Below are 20,601 nucleotides of genomic sequence, written 5' to 3' on the forward strand. Positions count from 1 at the left end.
TTCTGTAATAAAAAAGGAGGGTTTATTTTTAAGACACGTTGGCTTGACTGCTTAGCTGCCACCCCATAAAAACCCAACCTCAAGAGAGAAGGTTGCTTTGTAAATATTGGTGTTAGTGCTTTAATAACTTTTTCACTGCATTCTCTTTCTCCTTCTGAGACATCTCCTTTTCCCTTCTCATTTTTTGCTTGAGATAGGCAGCAATTTGCAGATGTGCATGCTTTGAGATAACATGAGAGCTACAGGTTCAACCCCTCATCCTCAAGTCTTTGTTGATCAGTATATGGGGTGGACTTAATCAGTGAAGGCTGCTGCTCTGGGTATGTTGTCTGTTGATCAGCGAATCTGGCCATTTCTTGAGATTCGGTAAGTGTCTGTCATCTTGGTATGGTGCTGTGGAATTCAGTGCCAAAACGCACCACATAATTTAGATCCAAACAATATCAAAAAGACTTGTGGGGAGAAAAAAATGCTGTAGATGGTCTTAAAATTAGTATTACAGTAATGTAGCAGCACTAAATGCCCCCAGGCAAGCAGGATCTAAACTGATTTAGCCAGGAGCATTAAACATTCATCAAAAACAAGAAATAAGCGTACCCGGAGAATAAATCAAAACTGTAGCACAGCAGCTGCTTTTTTGGAAAAGATGCAAATCAAGTGCCTCTTGCCTTGGCAGTCTGAAAGCAGGCATGGTGATGGGGCAAGGCGACTACTTTCAAGCTGTTGTGCTCACCAGATAGGCCAGATCTGGAGCTTCAATGTAAAGAAAGCTGTTTTCAGGCTGTGCTCTTGTCTGAGCTAAATGCTGGTTTTTAAAATCTTAGTTTTTATTTTCTTCATTTCTGAATGCTGAACCTTAAAATAAAAATCCATTAGGTCCTAGTATGACATGGAGGTGTGATTTCATGCTTCCTAAGTGAGAGATCTCAGAGGTATCTCAGCAGTACTAATGTTGCCCCATCAGTTTTTGCTTCGAGAGACTACTCAAAACCCATTTGATTTGAACTGCCTTGTTTGCATCTTCATGTCTTTTTCTGCAGAAGGATGAAAACTGTGGTAGTGAGAGGTCCAAATTCCAAAGATCCAAGTTTGTTCACAGGTTTGTCACTGATGTGGTCTCTGGTTTCAGTGCCTCTGCTTTTCTCTTCTATCTCTTTAAAGATGGGGAAAAAAAAAACCTCTTGTGCTTCAGGGGTTTTCAGGCTGCTTAGCAAATGTTTGTTAGGAACGTAATGATTCTCTGACAAACGATACTATGGAAGCAGTTGTTCTTCTATGGGGTTTGTTTTCTAACAGCATTCTCTTTGCTCCCCCCTCATTTAAGTATCTGTCTTCTCCAGCAATTTACTGGGATGTCTATTTCCCCAAAATCTCTGCTTGTGGCCTGCAGGTCTGGGGACAGCTAAAGAGAGCTCTGCAAAGGACACCGAAGAAAAATGTTATTGCACAGCTGTGTGTGAGCTGAGACACTGCTGTGCATGCTGTCCTGCTCACCTCACTGCAGAAAGTGTGTGGAACCCCTCTAAAATGTAGACTGTGTGTTTCAAAACTCGCTTGTCCCTTCTCTGTGGAAGTCCATTGGGATGCTGTTTAAACACACGTGCTACAGCCAGCCTCTTAGATCTGAAACACTCTCCTCCCCGCCAACTTTCCAACCAAAACCAATGTAGTTACGTGTGTGGTGTGTATGTAAGTTAGCACTGTAACTGTAGCCTCCTGCCTCTGCAGCCCCTAAACCCACAGCTTCTGCCTTTCTCTGCATGGGAGGCTGCAGCGTGCTGTCTGTAACACTGCCCCAGACCAAGCGCTCAGAGTTGCGGATGGACTCCTGAGTTGCCATGTCAGGACGTGAGATGTCATTGGGAAGGCAGCATTTCTTGGGGCTCTCTTGAGGAACACCACACCACCTGTGGAGCAGCAGGGCATGCTCTTCCCCTCTGCCCTACCTTTAGTGCTGTACTGGGTTTGGTTTTCCCACCACCAGTTTTCCACGCCCCATCTCCGTTTTACAGGGAAGATCTGCTCCTCACACATACGCCTTCAGACAATCATCTGGGGTGCAGCGCTGGTGTCACCTCTCTGCTGACTTCAAGGTTGCTGTAGTCACATGAGATGCCAGCCTCTCCCCTTGTGCGTGGGCTCTGCATCTCTGCTGTGAGAGCGGCTGGGGGAAGGGGTTGGTGGGGAAGGAAGGGGGGCCGTGGGGAGATAGGCTCTTGGTCTCGGTGAAGTTGCTGGTAAGCTGGTCACATGAAACAAAACCTACATCATCTCCCTTCCCCCATGCGCTGGAGTGTTTCTTGGCTCCGCACCCAAACTAGCAGCTGAGCACGTGATTTACTTGTAAAATGCAGTTAAAAAAATAAATGGTACCATTGCAGATGGGAAATCAGGGATGGGGGAGCTGGGCTGGGCTCCCTGTGTGCAGAAGAAGGGAGGGATGTCTCCCTGCTGAGTTGCAGGAAGCCAGGGGGCCATGCTGCTGTGGGATGAGGGTTTGGGGGAATGTGTGCTGCAGGATGTGGGGCTGCAGAGGAAAGTGCGAGCTGCAGGAGGCAAAAGGGAGGGGAATGTGCTGTGCTACCAGGGGAAGGAGGTGGGAGGTGCTGCATGCGGGGCAGGGGGAGGAAGAGGAGGGCTCTGATGCAGGTGGGATGGGGGGCTGTGTATGGGGAGTTAGGCTAGGCAAGTAACTCTGAACTGAAGGTCAGTTGTCTTTGTATGGGATACAGGGTCTGAAGAGACTGTGACAGAGGGCTGTGTTAATTTTTGCTCTGGCTTAGTGCAAGAGGGGGAAGTTGTTTGACCAGTCAAGCTGTGGAGCTCGGCATCTTCGGAATCATTCCTTTTGCTAGTTGTGTTTGTATCCCACAGTTCCTCCTTTCCCTGTGATGCAGGTGCTCTTTAAGCTTTCGAAATTACACTAAACCAGTGCTAGGCTCGTCACAAGCCCAGTGGAGGCCTTCAAGCAAATGGCCCATGAGGCTGGACAACACGGCAGTTTCACCATTCCTGGGGGAGTGCAATTACAGCACATTGCTTCCTGTGTCAGGACTGTGGTCGGTGCAGTTAACGCCTCCTGACCACAGCAGATAAAACGAGATAAAAGAATTCCTGCCCTTTGCTGCGTTTATATCTGCGTGTTGGTGTTCGTGGTCTGTGTTCTCCATTGCTTCAGGTCAGGAGGAAGGTGCCTGTGTTTCTGCTGTTGTCAACTGGAGGATATGTTGCTTCAGAGGGGAGCTACAATGCCCTGCTGCAGGAATGGTTCCTAGTACCTCCCATTGCAGCACTGGTTTTCCTTGTGTTTCATCCCACTCTGAGCAAAAGAGAAGCCTTATAGAAGCAAGAAATTGCACTCTTTGCAGTACTCAGTGAAGCAGGTGGAGTTGGGGAGTTGGTGGGTAGTTTTAATGGCCAGTTGGTAGGATTCTTGATTATTGCAGCAGACTGTAGGTGCTGACTTCTGTGGCTGTAGATGTTAACACAGAACACAGTTTGGAAGGTAACCTCAGTGGTGAAACGTTTCCTTTGCACCTATTTACCACCAAACCCGGAAAGGATGTTCCCTCTATGACTTGCCTCCATCACAGTGGCACAAAATAAGCTGATGGCTGTAGCAGGAAGAAAAAGGGGGAATGAAATTCGGATCAGAGGCTCTTGGAAATTCTTCATTGGTTTTTCGTAATGGAAATGTTAGTTGATGGGGAAAGCAGACACAGAATAATGTGGAGTTGGCAGAGGTCTTGTATATCCCACTGGCACTGTGGGAAGGATGACCAGGGAGATGACGAGACATTCTTCTTGCCAGCAAGAAGAACTGGCATGCCCTGAGAGGAGGTGTATACCAGGCTTGTGTGTGAGGGTTGACCTGTGTCATGTCAAAGCTTATTGAAGAGTTTGACTGGGGCCTGAATGGTGCTTTGGCCTGCGTCAGTTGTTCTGTAGACACCTATCCTCCACCCTCCTAATGCAGTCATGGTGTTGGCTCATTTTTCAGTGGCTGCACTGACACCAAGGCTTCAGGCTGAATCCACTGTGCTCAACTTGGCCTGTTGCTTTTGGCTGAATAAGACTGGGAACAGCTTTTGAAACAGCCTGAAGAACAAGGTTTCTGGGGGCCTGTGGCTTGTGGGGAAGGATGGGTCAGCTTGTGGGGCAGCGGATGCTGTGGAGGGATGTCTCCTCAAGGGGTTGACAATATTCTGCTCTAAGTGCTATAACAAGCTCAGAGGAGGTCTCTTGTCCAGGTTCTGAGTTGATCTCTGATGTGAAGCCAAAGACTATGCCTACATAATGGATGGCTGGGGTGCTTGCTCCTTCCCTTTCTGTATACTGGTGCATGCACATGCATTCAAACTCCATGTTGCTTTGCAGTGCTGGCATTGGTCAAACCATGGGATCTGCTGTAGGGAAGAACCTAAGGTGGAAATTCTCTCAGAGAGAGAAAACACCCAGTCTGGCTTTATCTGTGCCTTTCTAGGCAAGGGATAGCATGTCCAGCCTGAGCACACTTAACTCCCATGTTTCATGCTCACATTGCTAACTGTGACCAAGACGACTCTCACCTATAGCTGTGAGCCTGAGCTGATTCAGTAATTTGACCTCCTTTGACTCCTGAAGTTCCTGGAAAGCTGCTGGTGCCTGTGAGAGCCCAAGCTCCCCCCTTCCTCTTAATGTGCACATTGGGTTGTTTTGCTTTATACTTCACACAATAGGCAATGCTCAGGCTGTGCATTCCTGCTGAAAACAAGAGGACAGGAACTCTCCTTCCCTTACCAGGTCCACCTGATAAATTGAAAAATACACTTCTGGAAATAAAAGGCAGTTTTGCACAGCACTGAGTGTAGAAACTGCAATGGCAAAGGTGCACACTGTGACATTTATAAATCCCCTTTAGGTATTTTTAATACCTTCTTTCCTTTTGTCACTGTTGTTCGTATCTGTCTCCAGTTAGATTATCTCTGCAAAGTAAGTACAAGGTAATGAAAAGAGAATACAATTTCCCTAGCCTACTCTTCAGAGTACTTGTCAGAGACAAAAGTATAACTACGTAAGTAGTCTTGACTTGTACACTGTGGTGTTGATAGTCTAATTTCTACATTACTTGAACAAAAAACTGTTGTAAGTTCATGTAGTTCATTCCTTTTATATTGCTTTGGTTTTGCAGTATAGTAATACCAAGGGGTTCACAAATACTGGCATGTGGAAACACGGCTTGTTACAACTGTGTGAGCTTTCTGGCTGTCTTCAAGATCCACGTGTGTATGTACATAGGGTAGTATTATATTTTAACATGTGGAGTTGTTTGCTCCTGGGAGGTTGTGAGGGCTGGGAAAAGGCTGTTCCAAGGTAATAATATTAGTGGTTTTATTAGAGAAAGGGCTTTGTCAGAAAGTATGTCTGCTGGCATTTCTTGAAAGAAGTCTTGTATTTGTTTACTGTGTCCTATTGGCACTTGAACCTCTGATTTTGTCAATAGCTGAAGGCAAGTGGTGAGGATTTCACCACTGTCTTGTTTCTCTAGCTTTCACTGGGTGAGAAAAGTGGAGCTTCACTCTTTCATCTTTGCTTGCCCACTCCAGCTGTGTCTTCCTTCCCCTTGGTGACTTTGACTCTTGCACAGTTGCTGCACCAGAGATGCTGCTGGTGGTGGTGGTAGGGGGTGGGTGCATCTGCTCTTGTGCTTGGGACATTGTACCACTGGGGTTGTTCTGCACTGGGAGGCTGGAAAACAGACTGGCTTTCAGAGGTGTCACCTGCACTGTGGTTAGTATGCTGTTACAGATTTATTCATTTTGGTTGGTCTTTGAAATGGCAATGCAGAAACACTGAAATGGAAATGTCAGAGTCCTGAGCTGCAAATAGCTGGAGGGAGGGAGGGAGGGTGTTTGGGAAGTGTCATTATATGCTTATTTTCTTCATATTTTTCTTTAGGTATCTGCAGTTAGCTCTTGTCAGAAAGGATATACTGAATCTACAGGGGCCTCTGGTCATTCTTAAGGCCTAGGATAACTTCTGCAACAGGGGAAATAGTGGTGATCTGAGACTCACTAGTACTCGTGTTTAAAGTGGTGGTGTGGCATGGCATACTGTCCTGTGCTACCCTATTGCAAATGCTGAGAGATCTCAGCTGTTCTGTAGTATGGTCTTGTTGGAAAAATAAGAGAATATGGGGAAAGGTCTGTGGGTTGAAGTGTGGGATGAGGGAGCTAGCTCTCTTCTGCTGGGAATGTCTCGCAGAGGAAGTTTAAATGTAAACAAGCAAAGAAGAGCGTGGAGGAACCTGAAGGCTCAGGCTGGTCTCACACTACAAAATGTATTTGATGCAAATTCGATTTCTGTCTTGAAGCAACTCAAAGGATATCTTAGCAGCTGGCACCAATTGACTTTCTCCCGGAATTGGCATGATGACAGCAATCAAACTGAATTTATTGCTTTGGGTTTGATTCTTCTTCCGGACTCTTCCCATTCTCAGAAATGTAATCTAGAATGTGTTCCCATAGGAATGATAGCTTCAAGCCTCCTTTAACAGTAACAATAGAGCATGGTTCTAGTGCAGGATGAAAACAGGTGGAGTGTATTATTGAGCACTGGATTGTATATTCCAGCTGAGAGCAGGAAGATTGTGTATTGGTAAAGGGAGGAGCAAGGGTTGTTTTCTTTCTTCATGACACATCTTCTCATCAAACAGAGATGATTCACAACTAACGGTTAGTTCTGTTGCTGCTGCTTTTTACTGCATTTAGGAAAAAAATCTGCCTTCCATTGGGGTGCCTAAACTTTTAGACTGCTGAAAGTCACTCTCCCTTCCCCTTTTTATTTTCTCTCCTAAGGCAGGTGTACTAAATAAAGGGTAAGCTTTAGCCACAGGACCTCAGTATAGCTGCAGTTTGGTAAAGTAAGCCAGTAAATGCTGCAGTGGGTGTGCTCTGTTGCATGTTGAACTGCTATGACACAATGCTGTATTTGTAATGCTTGTTGTAGAAACTATGGTAGAATTAACTTTTCCCACCTCCTTTTCTGGTAGGTGTGAAATTAATGACTTTCACTGATAAACTTTGGTTTCTTTTATTTCAATAACTATTTTGTCTGTTCTTTCAATTAGTTTTTAATGCTCTCTCCTGCTTGCCAGGTGAAGGAACCATCTGAAATAGATGTAGTTTGACATTTGTTCCTAGAGCAATGAATGTCAGTGTTCCTTGAGCAGGTGGAGAGGATGGGGAGCAAAAGGCACATCTCTTTCAGCCTCCCTGGGGACTGGTCCTTTGAGGATCCTGTGGCCAGACCCTGGCTGGAAAGTGTCTGCATGGCAGCTGCTGCAGCTGAAACAGAACCCTCCCTGTGTCTCTCTCAGGAGCAGGAGTCAGGGCATCATAACTCTGTCTGAAGCTGAAGGGTTCCATGCTGTGCAGGGTGGCAGTGTCGGCACCTGACACCTCACCATCTTCTGCTCCCGGCTCAAATTCAGCCCTTGCCCTGTTTGCTTGGGACTGATCTTCTTTTCGGGTCTATTGCAGGTGTCTTGCTCCAGACTCTGCCTTTTGCAGGTATACCTCAGCTCCACACAGACAGATCTCCCTGTGCTTCCCTGGCAGCTCCTTCTCCCCAACACAGCTTCCTAGCAGGCTGAGCAGACAACAGTGACCTTTTTCTTCATCTTGTTTTTTTGCTTATGTAAATATTCTCACTTGACAGCTCTAGACTGCTGGGATTTATAGATGTCCTGTGCCCTGTCTGTGTGTCTGAAAATGTTCTTCTCCAGGCCTTGGGTACCCTTGCAGGAGAAAGACCTGGTGAAGAAAAACCTCCTGTGAAGAAGTCATGGGAGTGTGGCTAGAATAAAAACCCAGGAACTGATTCCTTGGAGAAGAATGGAGCCCAGAAGCCAGGTCTTATGTTATTCATCAATCTCTGCCACTGCATCTTTGGGTAACAGACTGAAGTAGCCAGGCAATGAAAGGATTTTCTTACAAAAGAGTAAGAAATGCACATTGATATAGAACTAATTATATTCCCCCCTCTGCTGGAGATAGCCAGATTTTTGTGAAGTAAAGCTGTGTGTATTTTGGGTTTTATTTGTTGGGTACACTTTTTACATCATGTTATCTTGTTTAGCTGCTGAAGTTTGATGCGTTCAGGACATACAGGCCAGACTATCATGGGTTTGGTATGCTGTCTTCTGTACTCAGAGTTATTTTCGTTTTAACCTGCTCAGTTAGACCTTCTTAGAGCCGTGATGTTATTAACTGTGCACAGCTACTTCTGTCCATCCATTGTGCACGAGCATTCCCGTCCCAGTGAATGGACTACGTGTTTGTAGAAAATTAAGCAGGTCCTTAACTCTCACACATGATTCTAAAACAATCATCCTTGGTTTTCTATTAAAGTAAATCCCTAGGCAAATCAAGACGCAACTCAGAAGAAATCCCACTTCTCTGAACAGGCAGTTTCTTAGGTATACTCTGAAGAAACCCGGTATTAATGTTACAAATACAACACAGTATTTGCAGAGCAATAATGTTAAAAGTACTTGGGTTAAACATAATCTCACATGCTGAACCAAGATGCAGAAATTGTCTCATATAAAGGACTAATACAGAGAAATAGATATTTACACTTTTGTTTGTGTACAAAACATGAGGTTTTCTTCTGCAGTTTTTAAGCACCATCTCCGTAAGCATTTACACTTTAAATTTTGCTACAAAAGAGCTATGTAGACTGCACTTCTCTGTCTGTGTAGATACTCATTGCTTCAGACTGTAGATAGAATTGTCCAAATAGCAAGAATCTCTTTTTTTTTTTTTTTTGGCTGGAAAACAGTAAATGAATATTAGATGAGTGTTTGTAATATCCTGTACTTAAGTTTTAAGCATCGGCTGTTGTTCAGGGCTAGACAGCTCTGTAACATAGCAGGAAAAGAGCTTAATGAAATCCAGTATTTGGAAGCAGGAGGTAGATGAATTCAGACTTGGAACAGCAGTGCTAAATTTTAACAGGAAGGATAACTAACATTAGGAGTAGTTTCTGTGGGTGTATGGCTTTATTTATCACTTGAAGTCTGGAATGTGAACCCTTATGTTTTCTGAAGGATGTGCGGGGTTTTAGGCAAATTATGGAAATTGCTGATTGAATTTCATAGTTTGTGAAAGGTGGGAAATAGGCCTAATGTCCCAGGCCTGGGATCTTGTAAGATAGGTCAGGTGTGGTACTGTGTTTCTGTTAGCTACGAGGTGTACTTCCACTGTGCAGTAAGAATAACCACCTTCACTCCACAGATGGCTTGCAGAAATAAGTCTGATCTTTTGGGCAGAGGGAGGAGAAATTGCTTGTTTTGCAAGCTCGTGGTACAGCAGGGATCTGAACCCATGTCGTCTTTTTATCATTATTCTAATGCAGTTAAGAACCCTTTGCCTTTTTAAGGTTCAGTGAGACCGAGTCCATGTAAGAGACATGTTAAAGTGCATCTTTTGCTCTGCTGGAATCAACAGAATCTTGTTTTATTTCTCTCTCCTATTGAGAATAATCATTGTTAGACTGAAGAGAGGTAGAAAAAAATGCAGCTCCGTGTTTATTCCTTATGCGTTTAGGTATCAGGTTGTTCCCCACAAGTACCGAATCGGCTCTGCCACTGATCCCTGGAATGAGAGTCAAATGCCTGTATTATGCCAAAGGCCACTAGGTGATGAAGAGAGATTAGAAAGTGTCTGTCTTTGGAGCTGCGGTGGGGAAGCTCTTCTCAAGTCACAGATTAGGCTGTGGTCTGGTGCCGCCTGCAACGGGACGGGTGATCCTGCAGGAACAGGATCTGTGTTCCTCCAGGACCTGCGTCAGGAAACCCGCCCAGCCTGACCTTTCGCTGCTCTCAGTTGTGGCGGCTGGCTGCTGCGGGCTGGTGCTCCCAGGCTGGAGTGTGCTTTCACTCTTCGAGTTGTGCTTGAGTTGGCCTGTTTTGTTGCCCTGGAGACAGAAGAGTGTGGTATGCTTTCACCCTGACCAGAAATAGTTTCCTGTACCTTGTGACCGGAGCGCTGTACGCCTCCTCTGGTCTCTGGCCAGGCTGTGTGGTGCTGGAGGGCTGGAGTGTGGGGTGATGACCTCTTGTCACAAGTTCTAGTGTGGCTGCTGCCCATGATCACTGGCTGCCCTGCCCGCTCCCCTCCCTCTGCACCATGGTGTAGGATTTCAGGGGAGCAATTGCTCCTGATTTACATCTCCCATGGCATTTTGATGGTTATGTCATTTTGTTTGAGCCTTGCTCCTATCAGCTGTCTGTCCTGGCTGTCAGGACTCAGTGGCTGAGCAGCACGTGGTGAGCTCTTACCTCTCCTTCCCCCTTTGCTCAGCTGTTTTTGCTGTCTGCTTCCTCGTGTCCTTGTACTTGGGAACAGATTCGCAGCAAGTGTAACTGCGCGCGAGGGCAGCGTGATCCAGGTGGATGAAGGATCCCCTTCTGTAGGAGTTCCAAGTAGAGCTGGGGAGGGTTAGCGGAGAATTGGCAAGACCCAGCCATGCAAGCAGGCTGTGGTTAGTTTATCTTCAACCGTTGTCCTGCTGTAAGAATCTGCCTGAGCGCAGAGTATGCAGCGCAGTGTTACCTTGCAACTGTGCTTTGCAAAACTTGGTTTGTGAGAGAGGTGCTGCTAAAAGAAAAGCCAGGGCACCCCCGCCCCTCCCCAGCAATGCAGGTGAGAAAGTGCTTGCACTGCACCAAGGACCTGGGAGTGTGGAAGCTTTCCAGGCCTTCTTGCTGCCTGCTACTTTATTGGAGAGTGTTTCTGGCATAGAACTGTAAAATACATGCAACAACAACAATAATTTCCAGGACTGAGAAGGAAGGAGAGATGAAAGGAGTTATTTACCTTCCCGCATCCCTGAACAGTAACAGATGAGGATGTAAGCATATCTCAGCCCTACAAAGTATTAACTGGGACATTTTCAGCAGTGGGAGAGAATGCAGAAACCCTGCAGTGCCCTGTGCTGCTATTCCCAGCCTGGGAGAGAAAAGTGTTCTCAGCTGAGATCTGGCTGACTTTCAGTCTTCTACTCATAGGGAAGAGAACAGATGCCCAAAGCTCCCTTACAAAGGGAAGCGAAGACAGTGCAGAGACCCTGGAGCTGCACAGGCTGTTCTCAGGCAGAGCTGTGCAGTGTGGCTATGTTGCAGCGGGTCTCTAGTGGGTTTCCTATAAATTGGAGGATGCTGCATTCCTGGCAGTGCTCTGCTGAGTAGCCCAAACAGCCAAGGGTCCCGCTTACACCTGTGCAGAAGAACTGTGTGTCACAGGGGATACAGAGAAGGTGTGTTTTTAAGCCTGTGTGCTGAAGATCTGCTACAGAAGAAATGTCAAGAGCAGTCAGGAACTACTGCTTCCCCTTACTATGTTCTTTTGATGGCTGGACTGGGCAGGAGTGGCAGTCCTTGCTTTTTTCTAGGCATGTACATCCCCAAAAGTCTAGAGCGTACCAGCTGCCAGGGCTGCCTAAAAGATTTGCCTCCCTTGGATCCTTTCAGTTCATCTCTGCTTGTCCATTGTGAGCATTTCACTTGAGAGGATGGGAACTTTGTAGTGGAAGTTCAGTACTCAATAGTTGCTGTAGTGAAAAATCTCCTGACTGAACCTCAGTGGCTAGGCCCCCTGCTTCTTGGCTGAGATGAGCAGAGTTGCTTTAGCTCCCTCTCCTTTCCTTGTGCTCATGCACATTACATTTATAGGGAGGAGAAATCATTTCTTTACTCTCCTTGATTATTTTGCCTTTAATCCAGATGACAGTTGTGCTCGAACTGATGTTGCCTTTGGGCTTAGCATTTGGGCACAACTTCTTGCCTGGAAATCTCAAGGTGCTTGATCAGCATTTTGCTAGTGAATCTGTCCATGAGTACTGAAGTATGGTTACCTTTACAGTTCACTGGAGCTGGCAGAGTTCCCTACTTCATGTGAATGGCTGTGCACTAGCAGGAGCTGTGTATTTCTCCCTCCTACTGTTCCCTTCTTCCCCAGTGTTTGTCTGGGTCCTCTTCCCGTTTCATGTGGGCTATTTCTTCAGAGACTCCTCTCCAGCCTTGGAGAAGGGGGTATGTCTTGGAAGGGATATCACTGGAAGTGGTTTAGCGTATTTTTGAGGCTGGCAGAAGAGTGGTGTGTTTGACTCTGCTTCTACTTACTGTGAATCCAAGGAGAGAGTTAACACTTTAATGCTACTCTGTAGCAGGATTGAAGATCCTCCTGCAGTCTCAGTTGCATAGCCCTTGACTGAAATGGCTTTGAGGTTTTAGGAAACACTCATGTTCCAGCAATTTCCAGCCTTCTGGATGTCTGCTGGGTCACTGTGTTCCTTTCTTGGTTGAATATGAACAAGAGCTTAGTTCAGAGTCGTGGTGCTTAACGTCTTGTTTCTTACTCTCTTCCAGATCACCAGAAACTGGAACGTGAAGCTCGAATCTGCCGACTTCTGAAGCATCCAAATATTGGTAAACCTTCCTGGGCCTTAGAGGGATGGGGTTGAGAGAGGAGTAATGTCTCACCTAGCATGCTGTGAGAGAGCAAATGTATTCTGAATGTTCACAAAACACTTGTCAGACTTGCTTCAGTTTCTCTGACAAATTCTGCCCGTGATCCTGTCCCATTCCTTTACATCCTGGGACAGATGTTCACCAAAGTGTGCTGTGTTCCCATCCACTCGCCCATGCAGAGCGGTCCCAGCTCCTTGGGTGGTGCATGACTCTCGTCTGCTCATCTGACATTCTGTAATGGGAGTGAGCTGTTGTTTGTTTTCCCCACACTTGTCTTCCTTTTCCTCTTCTTGGCACTCTTTGATGTATCTGTTTAAGTGCTATATTCAGAACATGCCCATAGTTATAGAAGGGTGGGCTACTATGGCAGCTCTTCCTATTAGAGTGGCTGCTTGCTCTAAAAATGAAAGGAAACAAATTTCCCATTCTGGCAGTGGTAAGAAAATAAATAAATAAGAAAATTGAGGGTGGTGGAGTAAAGGAATAGTTTTGTCTAGAAGTATAGGAAAAGGCAAAATAAGGCTCAACTTCAAACCAAAACTATATTATTTACTGAACTCTAGGGAGGGGGCATGGATTTTTATCTACTTTCAAAGCACCAAGGAAGTTTGTCCTGTTTTTTTTTCTAGAGAAATTTCACGTTGCTGGAAGTTGCTTTGAGCAAAACAATTGGACCATTAATAATCTCTTTATTAGGATCTTTAAATCAACAAAGCCTCTAGGATCCTCGCTGAGGTCTAATTTGAGTTAATTTAGTTAAGAAAACATTACAAAATACCAAACTGCCACCTTCAACCAAACGACTGTTAAATATCCCTGTCTGGGAAACCTGTGATGCATTACGCTGCCTTTCTTTTGCATAACCCTGTCTGTCAGTGTAGATAACTTCTTAAGGGCATTTGGCTGGGCTCCTGACTTTCAGCTTTGTAACCATTTGCTCCCATCCTCTGAAGACCTGGGAGAGGAAAGGTGTCTCACAGCAAACCCTTGGACTAGCATCTGTAGCCTGTTCCATATGTGATGAAGAAGCAATTTCCACAAGCTTGGGACCTCACAAAATACAAAGCACCTTAGAAGCAGCTTTTCAAGAGAAAGCTTTGTTGCATTAGAATGTAGTTGTGGAGGTATGGCATGAGGAGAGGAGTGGTGGTCACCTTCTACAGCAATTTGCACTGATGAATATATTGGCCGGTAAACGTATTGCTTGGCAATATTCAGAATGACTAAACCACATATTAGCTAGTTATCGAGCTTCATTTGTCCCATAAGACTTGTTGCGCTTAGTTTAGTAGGTGATGTCACTTTTTATTTTGGCCTTAACTTCACTCACTTCCATCATCTCTCCTTTTTATCATTTCTTATAAGTTTTCTTGCCAGGCCTCTCACACAGAGTGAATCATATGCACAAGAGGAAAACTGCTTTTATAAGTAAACCACACTGAAAACAGAAACATATCACATTCCTGGGACAATTCTACAGCTTGTTCCTCATCTGTAAGGCTTGTCTCCTGTTGTATCGTGGTTTGGAAAAGACGACGTTTGGGAGAATGTCAGTGGTTCTTGCATTTTCTGCAGAGCGGTTCTTGTCTTCCTAGAAAGAGCAGTTTTTCTTGTAAGATAAAGAGACTAGTCATTCTAAACTCAACGGGTGGTCACAAATAGCAATAAAGGAATTAAGTTTTATGCCTACAGCACAGAATCAGAGTGTGTTGAATAAAACCTTAGTAAGTCACATGGTCCATTCAGCAGTCCTGTGAAAACCTTTTATACCTGGCTGGTTCCAGGCATGTTTGTTCTTAAAAAACTTGAATGCTCCCACAGCCCCTAGTGGCAGTCTTTCAAATGTTTAATTTTCCTGTCAGTTAGACGTTAGGAAAAACATACTTTGCTGCTATCTTAGCTTGTTGTTTCTAATTCTATCCAGAGTTTATGTGGAAAGTAGTTTTTCTTTCTTTGTAACAATCTTTTACATATTTGAAGGCTGTTATCATGTCTCTCTTTAGTCTTCTTTTTCTTCAGACTAAACAAACCCAGTTCTTTCAATCTTTTTCTCATATGTCATGTTTTCTAGACCTTCAGTCTTTTTTTTTTATTTCCTTTTTATTTTTCTTTCCTCCTTCCCTGGACTTTCTCCAGTTGTTTCATACCTTTCTAAAGTGTGAGGCCCAAGACTAGACATAAGATTCTAACTAAGGCCATGTCAGTGCTGATTAGAGGGGGAAGAATTGCTTTACCTGTCCTACCAAAGATACTCTTGTTCTGTATGTCAGCCTATGAAACTTGCCATTAAATATATGGTTGGTTCATGTTTGCTTCCTGACACATCATTGCTCCAGACTGCTTTCTGCAGAGCTTCTGGCAAGCAGATAATTTTTCCATCTTGTATAGATGAGGTTTCCTATCAAAGTGTACATTGCATTTGTCTTTAATAAAACAAATAAGAAGAAATCCACTCTGTGGATTGCCCCCAGGATTTCTCGAGACCATTTTGATTTACCTCCTGATAGTGTAATAGGGTTTCCAACTCCCCTTCCTCCAGTAACATGTTCTTTAATAACAGTGCCATATAGTGCATCATGTAGGTAATAAATAACAGTGTTGAATACTGTTGGACTCTAGACAAACTCTTTTTTCAGTTTTGAGTGTCTGTTTTCAATAAGTTGTATACACTGATCTAAGCGAGTTCTGAATACCCAATTTTTTCTGAATTGGTTATAGAAGTAGCACATAAAATGCTGTCAAAAGCCTTGCTGAAGTCCAGATGCTACATGCATTGCTGCTTCCATATTCCTTGGAGTTGTTATGTTGTCATAGAAAGGAAACATGTTGTTCTGACATAGCAGTAGGCTTTTTTCTTGAAGTGTGTATTAGCAGTTAGTAATCACCTAGTTACTGCTGTTCGTTGTTGTAAGCTCTTCTGAATGGTGAATATTCAGTGTGTTGCCTCAGTGTGAGCTATGCTGGTAACACTGCACCAATCCTGAAGAATTCTGCAGATTTTACACTTGCTTTAATTTTCCCACTAAGTTTTTTTGCTACTGTTTTTGTTGCAAACTGAACTGCAGCACGTCCTGCTCTTCTACAGCGACCTCAGCCTCTAGCGGTAGAGGACTGTAAGTTAGGACGCTGTGAGTGGGCTGCTTTCCTCTGCTGCCTGTATACAGGACATAAAGGCAATAAACCTATTGTTGTATTTGTGGTGGTTCTTACCCATTTGCTGCAAGTCAGTCGATCCTGCTATGGAGATTCTGGACTGCAACACATTGACCATAAAATTGCTACTCTGATAAAATAAAGGTTACTCTAGGTGCAAAATAATGGTGATATTTCCACTTGCTGCTTGCTTTGTGAAATTACTGCTTTCTGAGTTATTCTAACATGCCTTCATCAAATCTCAGCCCTAATTATAGGCTATTGCTCTGTAACTGGGTGTTTTGTTTGTCTTTGGATGCACATTAAGGCCAAGGTAATCATAGTGGAGTAATCCAGTGATTTACCATGTAATCCTCCTCCTTACAGTGGAGTAAGGTTGTTGGGTTGTTTTTTTTTGTCTGCTTTTGGGTAGAAGAAAGTTGACTTGAGGCACTGAGTCCTGACTCGTGGTACATACCATTTTCTCACTGCAAACCACTCATTTGAATGTGCCATTATAGCTGGTCACCTCAGGCTTCAGTTCAGTAGAGGAAGGACTTCTTTCCATAACTTTCAACTTGACTTTTTTTCCTCCTGACAACTCTTAAAAGTATTTTTCATTCTGGTCCAGAGGAACCATTTGCCAGCCATGCTCACCAAATACAGCAGAATTGGACAGAGATCAATCAGTGATTTGTTCACTCTAGGAGAGGTACCCATTACTGAGGATATGGGAGTGTTAAAGACAGGCAGAAGGCAACATCATTAAAACCCCATTGTCTGTAAGCAGATAAAATGCCTGTAGAAGTTGGCAAGAGTCATGGCTCTGTGGGGAGTTCCACTTCTTGAACAGCTTACTGTTCTAGTGATTCACTTATCTATAAATCTTGTGGGCATTTGACATGGATGCGTTTGGGAGCACGTAGAAGAGAATGATATGGCTGTCTTTTCCCTTGGTTTCTGCTGGAAAGAGTGGGTTTCTATAAGCACACTTATAGCCCTGACCCTTTGCAGACACTTTCCTGATTGTGCTGCTGAAGCTTGTGCAATGGCTGACTTTACTTTCACCTTCTGTTTGTTGTAGAGCTAAATTTAAATGTGTTGAATATTGACTCTTGCTTACTGGAACAGGTCTTTTGATCTTCTGCTTAGTTGTAAATTTAATTTCAGTCAGTCTATGTATTTGATTTTTTAAGTCCTGCAATTCATTCACTACATAGGAATTCTCTTGTGGGGAATTAATTTTTTTCCTATGCTTCCTGCTACCAGTCAAGAGCAGTGACATAGCTGGGAATTGCAGTATCTTCCTGCAGTCCTGTTCAGTGCAGATGTGAAGTTTGGCACAGTGCTGAACATGCCCTTCCCTGTCCTAAGACTCCCAAAGCAATAATGATGCAAAATTCAGTAACAGTCTTCATTTATGGTTTTGAAAACTCTTCTCTGGCACTTCTGTGTCTTCCTGCAAGAGTAGGACTGGGGCTTGTTCTGTGCACTACAAAGTCTGCTCTTTGCATGGATTTTGTCCACTGTAGTGTTCGGTGTTCTCCTTCTAAGTTTTCTTTGTTACACTGGAGCGCCTCCTCTTTGGACCCGTCGTCAGACGATCTGTATGTTCTTAGATCTTTTTAACCCAACTATGGAGAGTAGTTCTTCAATATATTTTGTTCACAGTTCAAACCGAGCAATTATGGTTGGTTATTGTGTCCCAGCTCATGGCAGCCATTGCTGTGAAAAACTGCCTGCACTTAGGTCTAGAATAATAAAAATACATATTTTAAGAGAGGCTGGTAGTAGCCAAAGAGCCAGAGCCAAATTATTTTTCTTTCTGCCTTCATATTCTTTGCTGAACTGCTTCAGAGTTAATTTCTTTGAGGGAATTTATAGCAGTAGTGAAATGCTGTCCTCAGCATCTCTTGGAATTATTGCTTTTTCAGGTTTTCCTGCTTCAGACTTGTTCTCCAAAATATACTTGCACCTGAATTCTTCCATTTTAACTTCTATCTGTTGGCTTCTTTCAGCATAAGCCACATATTTAGAATGGGGAGAAAATACACAGAAATCTCCTGTGATGTAGAAGAGTTTCTTTCGACCCAGTTCAGTTCTATTTCCTTTGACAAGTGGTGTATCTTCCTAATACCTCTGTCTTGTGGGTGTGATTCTGATGTTTTGTGTATTAAAAAAGGTCTCCAGTTTGTGTGCCCTTACATGATGGTCACACAAGGTGCAAATTGCTGCAAGGACCAAGAAGGATGCTGTGCTTCTGTGGGCAGCCCAGCTGGAGAACCCCGCATAACTAACCTGGGTGGGAAGCTGGATGCATTGATCATGTCTGCAGACCTAATACTAGATTTGTTGTCTTAGTGGTATCAGCTACATCTTAAGGTTCTCTCATTCCTTATTTTGAGATACTACTCTTGATAAGCAGGCCCTCACTTTTTGCCCACTGCTGCCAACTTGGAATGTTTTCCTATCACCTTTTCCTTAATAAGAGATGTGAATTGCTTCCTTAGTGAACAAGAAAAGAGCGTAGGCTGTGTTTTGCTGTAAACAGCAGATTTTCTTGTTTTCATTTGGCTGCAGACATCCAGACTGCCTTTGCAATTGGGACAGAAAGGATCTTATGTGCAAAGAATAGTTAAAATGCTGGGGATTCTCCAGTGGTTTGGCCACTGCTTGCTGCCCTATGTAAACTCCATGGTTTCCAAGTAGGATGTTCCCTTTCCTGGCCTGTTGTTTAAAGCTGCTGCCCTGAGATTTCTGCTGGGGGAATGCTCCTTTTCTTGGATAAAACTGGTGTTGAGAGGGGATGGCTTGGGGAAAGGGAAATGGGGGGAGAAGAGACCTTGTAGCAAGAGTTGTGTTTTGCGGCTCTCTGAGTTCCTGAGCAGCTTTTCCTTGGAAGTCTTATGGGGCTGTCTGTGAGGACAGCAAGTTGCTGTGCTTCCTGAGGTCAAACAAGGATGTTCTTGGCCTTATGTCTTTAAACCACTTTCTTCTTGCTTACACCCCTTATTCCCCACCCTATCCCCTCCCACAAAAAAAAAAAAAAAATCCAAACCAGACAAAAAAAAACCAAGAGGGGAAAAACCCCCAAAACCCCCAAAAAGAATATCAGCTCGAGTGCATCCCTCTGGGAAAGTCTGAGCCTTCGATCTGCAAGTTCCCATTTATTCTTTACAATCCCTACACAGTTAGGGGTTTAGGTGAGTGCCCATGTGTGTCTGGCTGAGAGGAGGCTCCCCAAAACATCAGGCAGCCCAGCTTTTTAGCTCCCATTCTGATTCTGCCAGTTACTTCTTTCACTAACTATTGTTTATTTACTTCTTCTTTTCTCCCTTTTCTGCCACCTATTCCTATACCTTTTCCTGTAGTTTTAAGGAAAATGTTTCTCCATAATTCCTCTCAGTTTGGGAACTGAGTGACAATTATATTTTTCTTCCTTGCCAGAGGATGAATTTATTCTATCTGTGGTCTGTACTAAGGAGGTATTCGTATTCCATTATTCATGTATTTAGCTGTGAGATTTATCTGTATGCAAGCAATCCCTTAAAAAAAAAAATAGTGGGATGATGGCCAGACTTATCCCACTCACAGGTACTGCAAGAGCTGGAGGAGGATTCCCCCACTGCACATCCCCCTCCCTTAGGAATAGCATTGAGGAAACTGAAAGAGCCTCCTTTGGGGTTCCCCCTGCCTGAGCACCAAACAGAACAGAGGGATGGCTGCACTCTGGTGAAACTGTGCAAGCAACAACTTGCCTTTTGAACAGAGCTTGCGTCTGTGGCAAGGTTCCATGACTGTCCTGGGCAAGGTGAGAAACAAGTTAATACAGCAAGACCGGGGGGGGATGCATGGGCATACACTGCTTTGCAGCACCAGAGGCTGTCCCTGATGGCAGAGATGTGTGTACTGCAGTTGCAGAGCCTATATGAGACCTAAAATCTGTCATGGTCTCTATCTTTGTCAATTCTAATGAACTGGGTGTTCTCTGTGTATTTTCTTTGTGATACCGATAAAGTTGGCTTGTTATTATTTGGGGGGTTTACAAGAAAAGCTCTCATACAATACTAGTGGTTATCAGAAGCACTTTGCTTATCTGATAGGTGCATAATCGGAAAATATTAATAACAATTCTGGATGGTCGTGATTGCACTGTTATCAGGTGAGTAGGAAATATTCCTGCTAATGCACTGGTTTTGGCTCATGTAATGTTTAAGTAGGGCATACTAAATGTTATGTATCTTGTGCTGAACTTCAGCCTTTCGATACAGACATTGCAAAATCAAAGGAAAAAATAACATTTAGTTGGTGCTGAAATGGTTCTTAAAATGACTTTGTTTTCTTTTTCTACTTTTGCTTTTTACCTCTGCAGGACTAGTTTCCTAATAGGACACATACTGTTCTCCCGAGAACTTCTTTCTAGGCCGTGAATTTCTGTGCATAAGGGAATTTTCCCCAACTTGGCATTATGCATGGTAGAAAAGGCACTGTTTAACCTAATTTTTTAGGGCTGGAGTGTTAAAAAGGTTACAGTGAGATCATGGTGAGGGGGAAGAAGAAACCTACCCACCTCTGTGGTTGTGTACGCCTTTTCATACTCCCTTAGGACTGTTCTTGTCTGGTTTTGCAGAGCCTGCAGCAGCTTGGTTCTGCCTGAACTGGACCAGTGTTCACAAGCCCGTCTCTTCCATTTTCCAAAGCTTCAGAACTGCAATTGGTGTGAAATGCTGCGGGCTCGGGGAGTTCAGAGCGAGCTCGTGTATAGCCAGCATACTGTAACCTCTCTGTCGGATTTCGAAGGAGGAGGAGGGAAAGAGTCCCTGTTCCTAAGGGACTGGTTAATAGCGGCATGCTATGTCCTGTTAGCTAACTGTCCTGCTGCTTTTAGTTACTGCTTTAACAAAGCTGGTCATTAGCTGCTGGGGCAGATGATTTCTAGAGGATTATTTGCATTA

The 20,601-nt window shown here is 44.2% G+C and overlaps 1 protein-coding gene across 7 annotated transcripts in view; it reads left to right on the forward strand.

Annotated features, from left to right (window-relative positions):
• CAMK2G (calcium/calmodulin dependent protein kinase II gamma) overlaps window positions 1-20,601 on the forward strand; it is a 95,155-nt gene that overhangs the window by 12,130 nt on the left and 62,424 nt on the right. For all 7 annotated transcript variants that reach the window (XM_057423689.1, XM_057423691.1, XM_057423690.1 and 4 more), the window contains exon 2: window positions 12,413-12,472. In XM_057423689.1, coding sequence (XP_057279672.1) covers window positions 12,413-12,472 — 60 coding nt within the window. The remainder of the gene's footprint in view (window positions 1-12,412; window positions 12,473-20,601) is intronic.

This window comes from Pezoporus wallicus, unplaced genomic scaffold, assembly GCF_028554395.1.
Source record: "Pezoporus wallicus isolate ANWC-B61680 ecotype Strahan unplaced genomic scaffold, APGP_CSIRO_Pwel_v1 contig_1181, whole genome shotgun sequence".
Lineage (NCBI taxonomy): Eukaryota > Metazoa > Chordata > Aves > Psittaciformes > Psittacidae > Pezoporus > Pezoporus wallicus.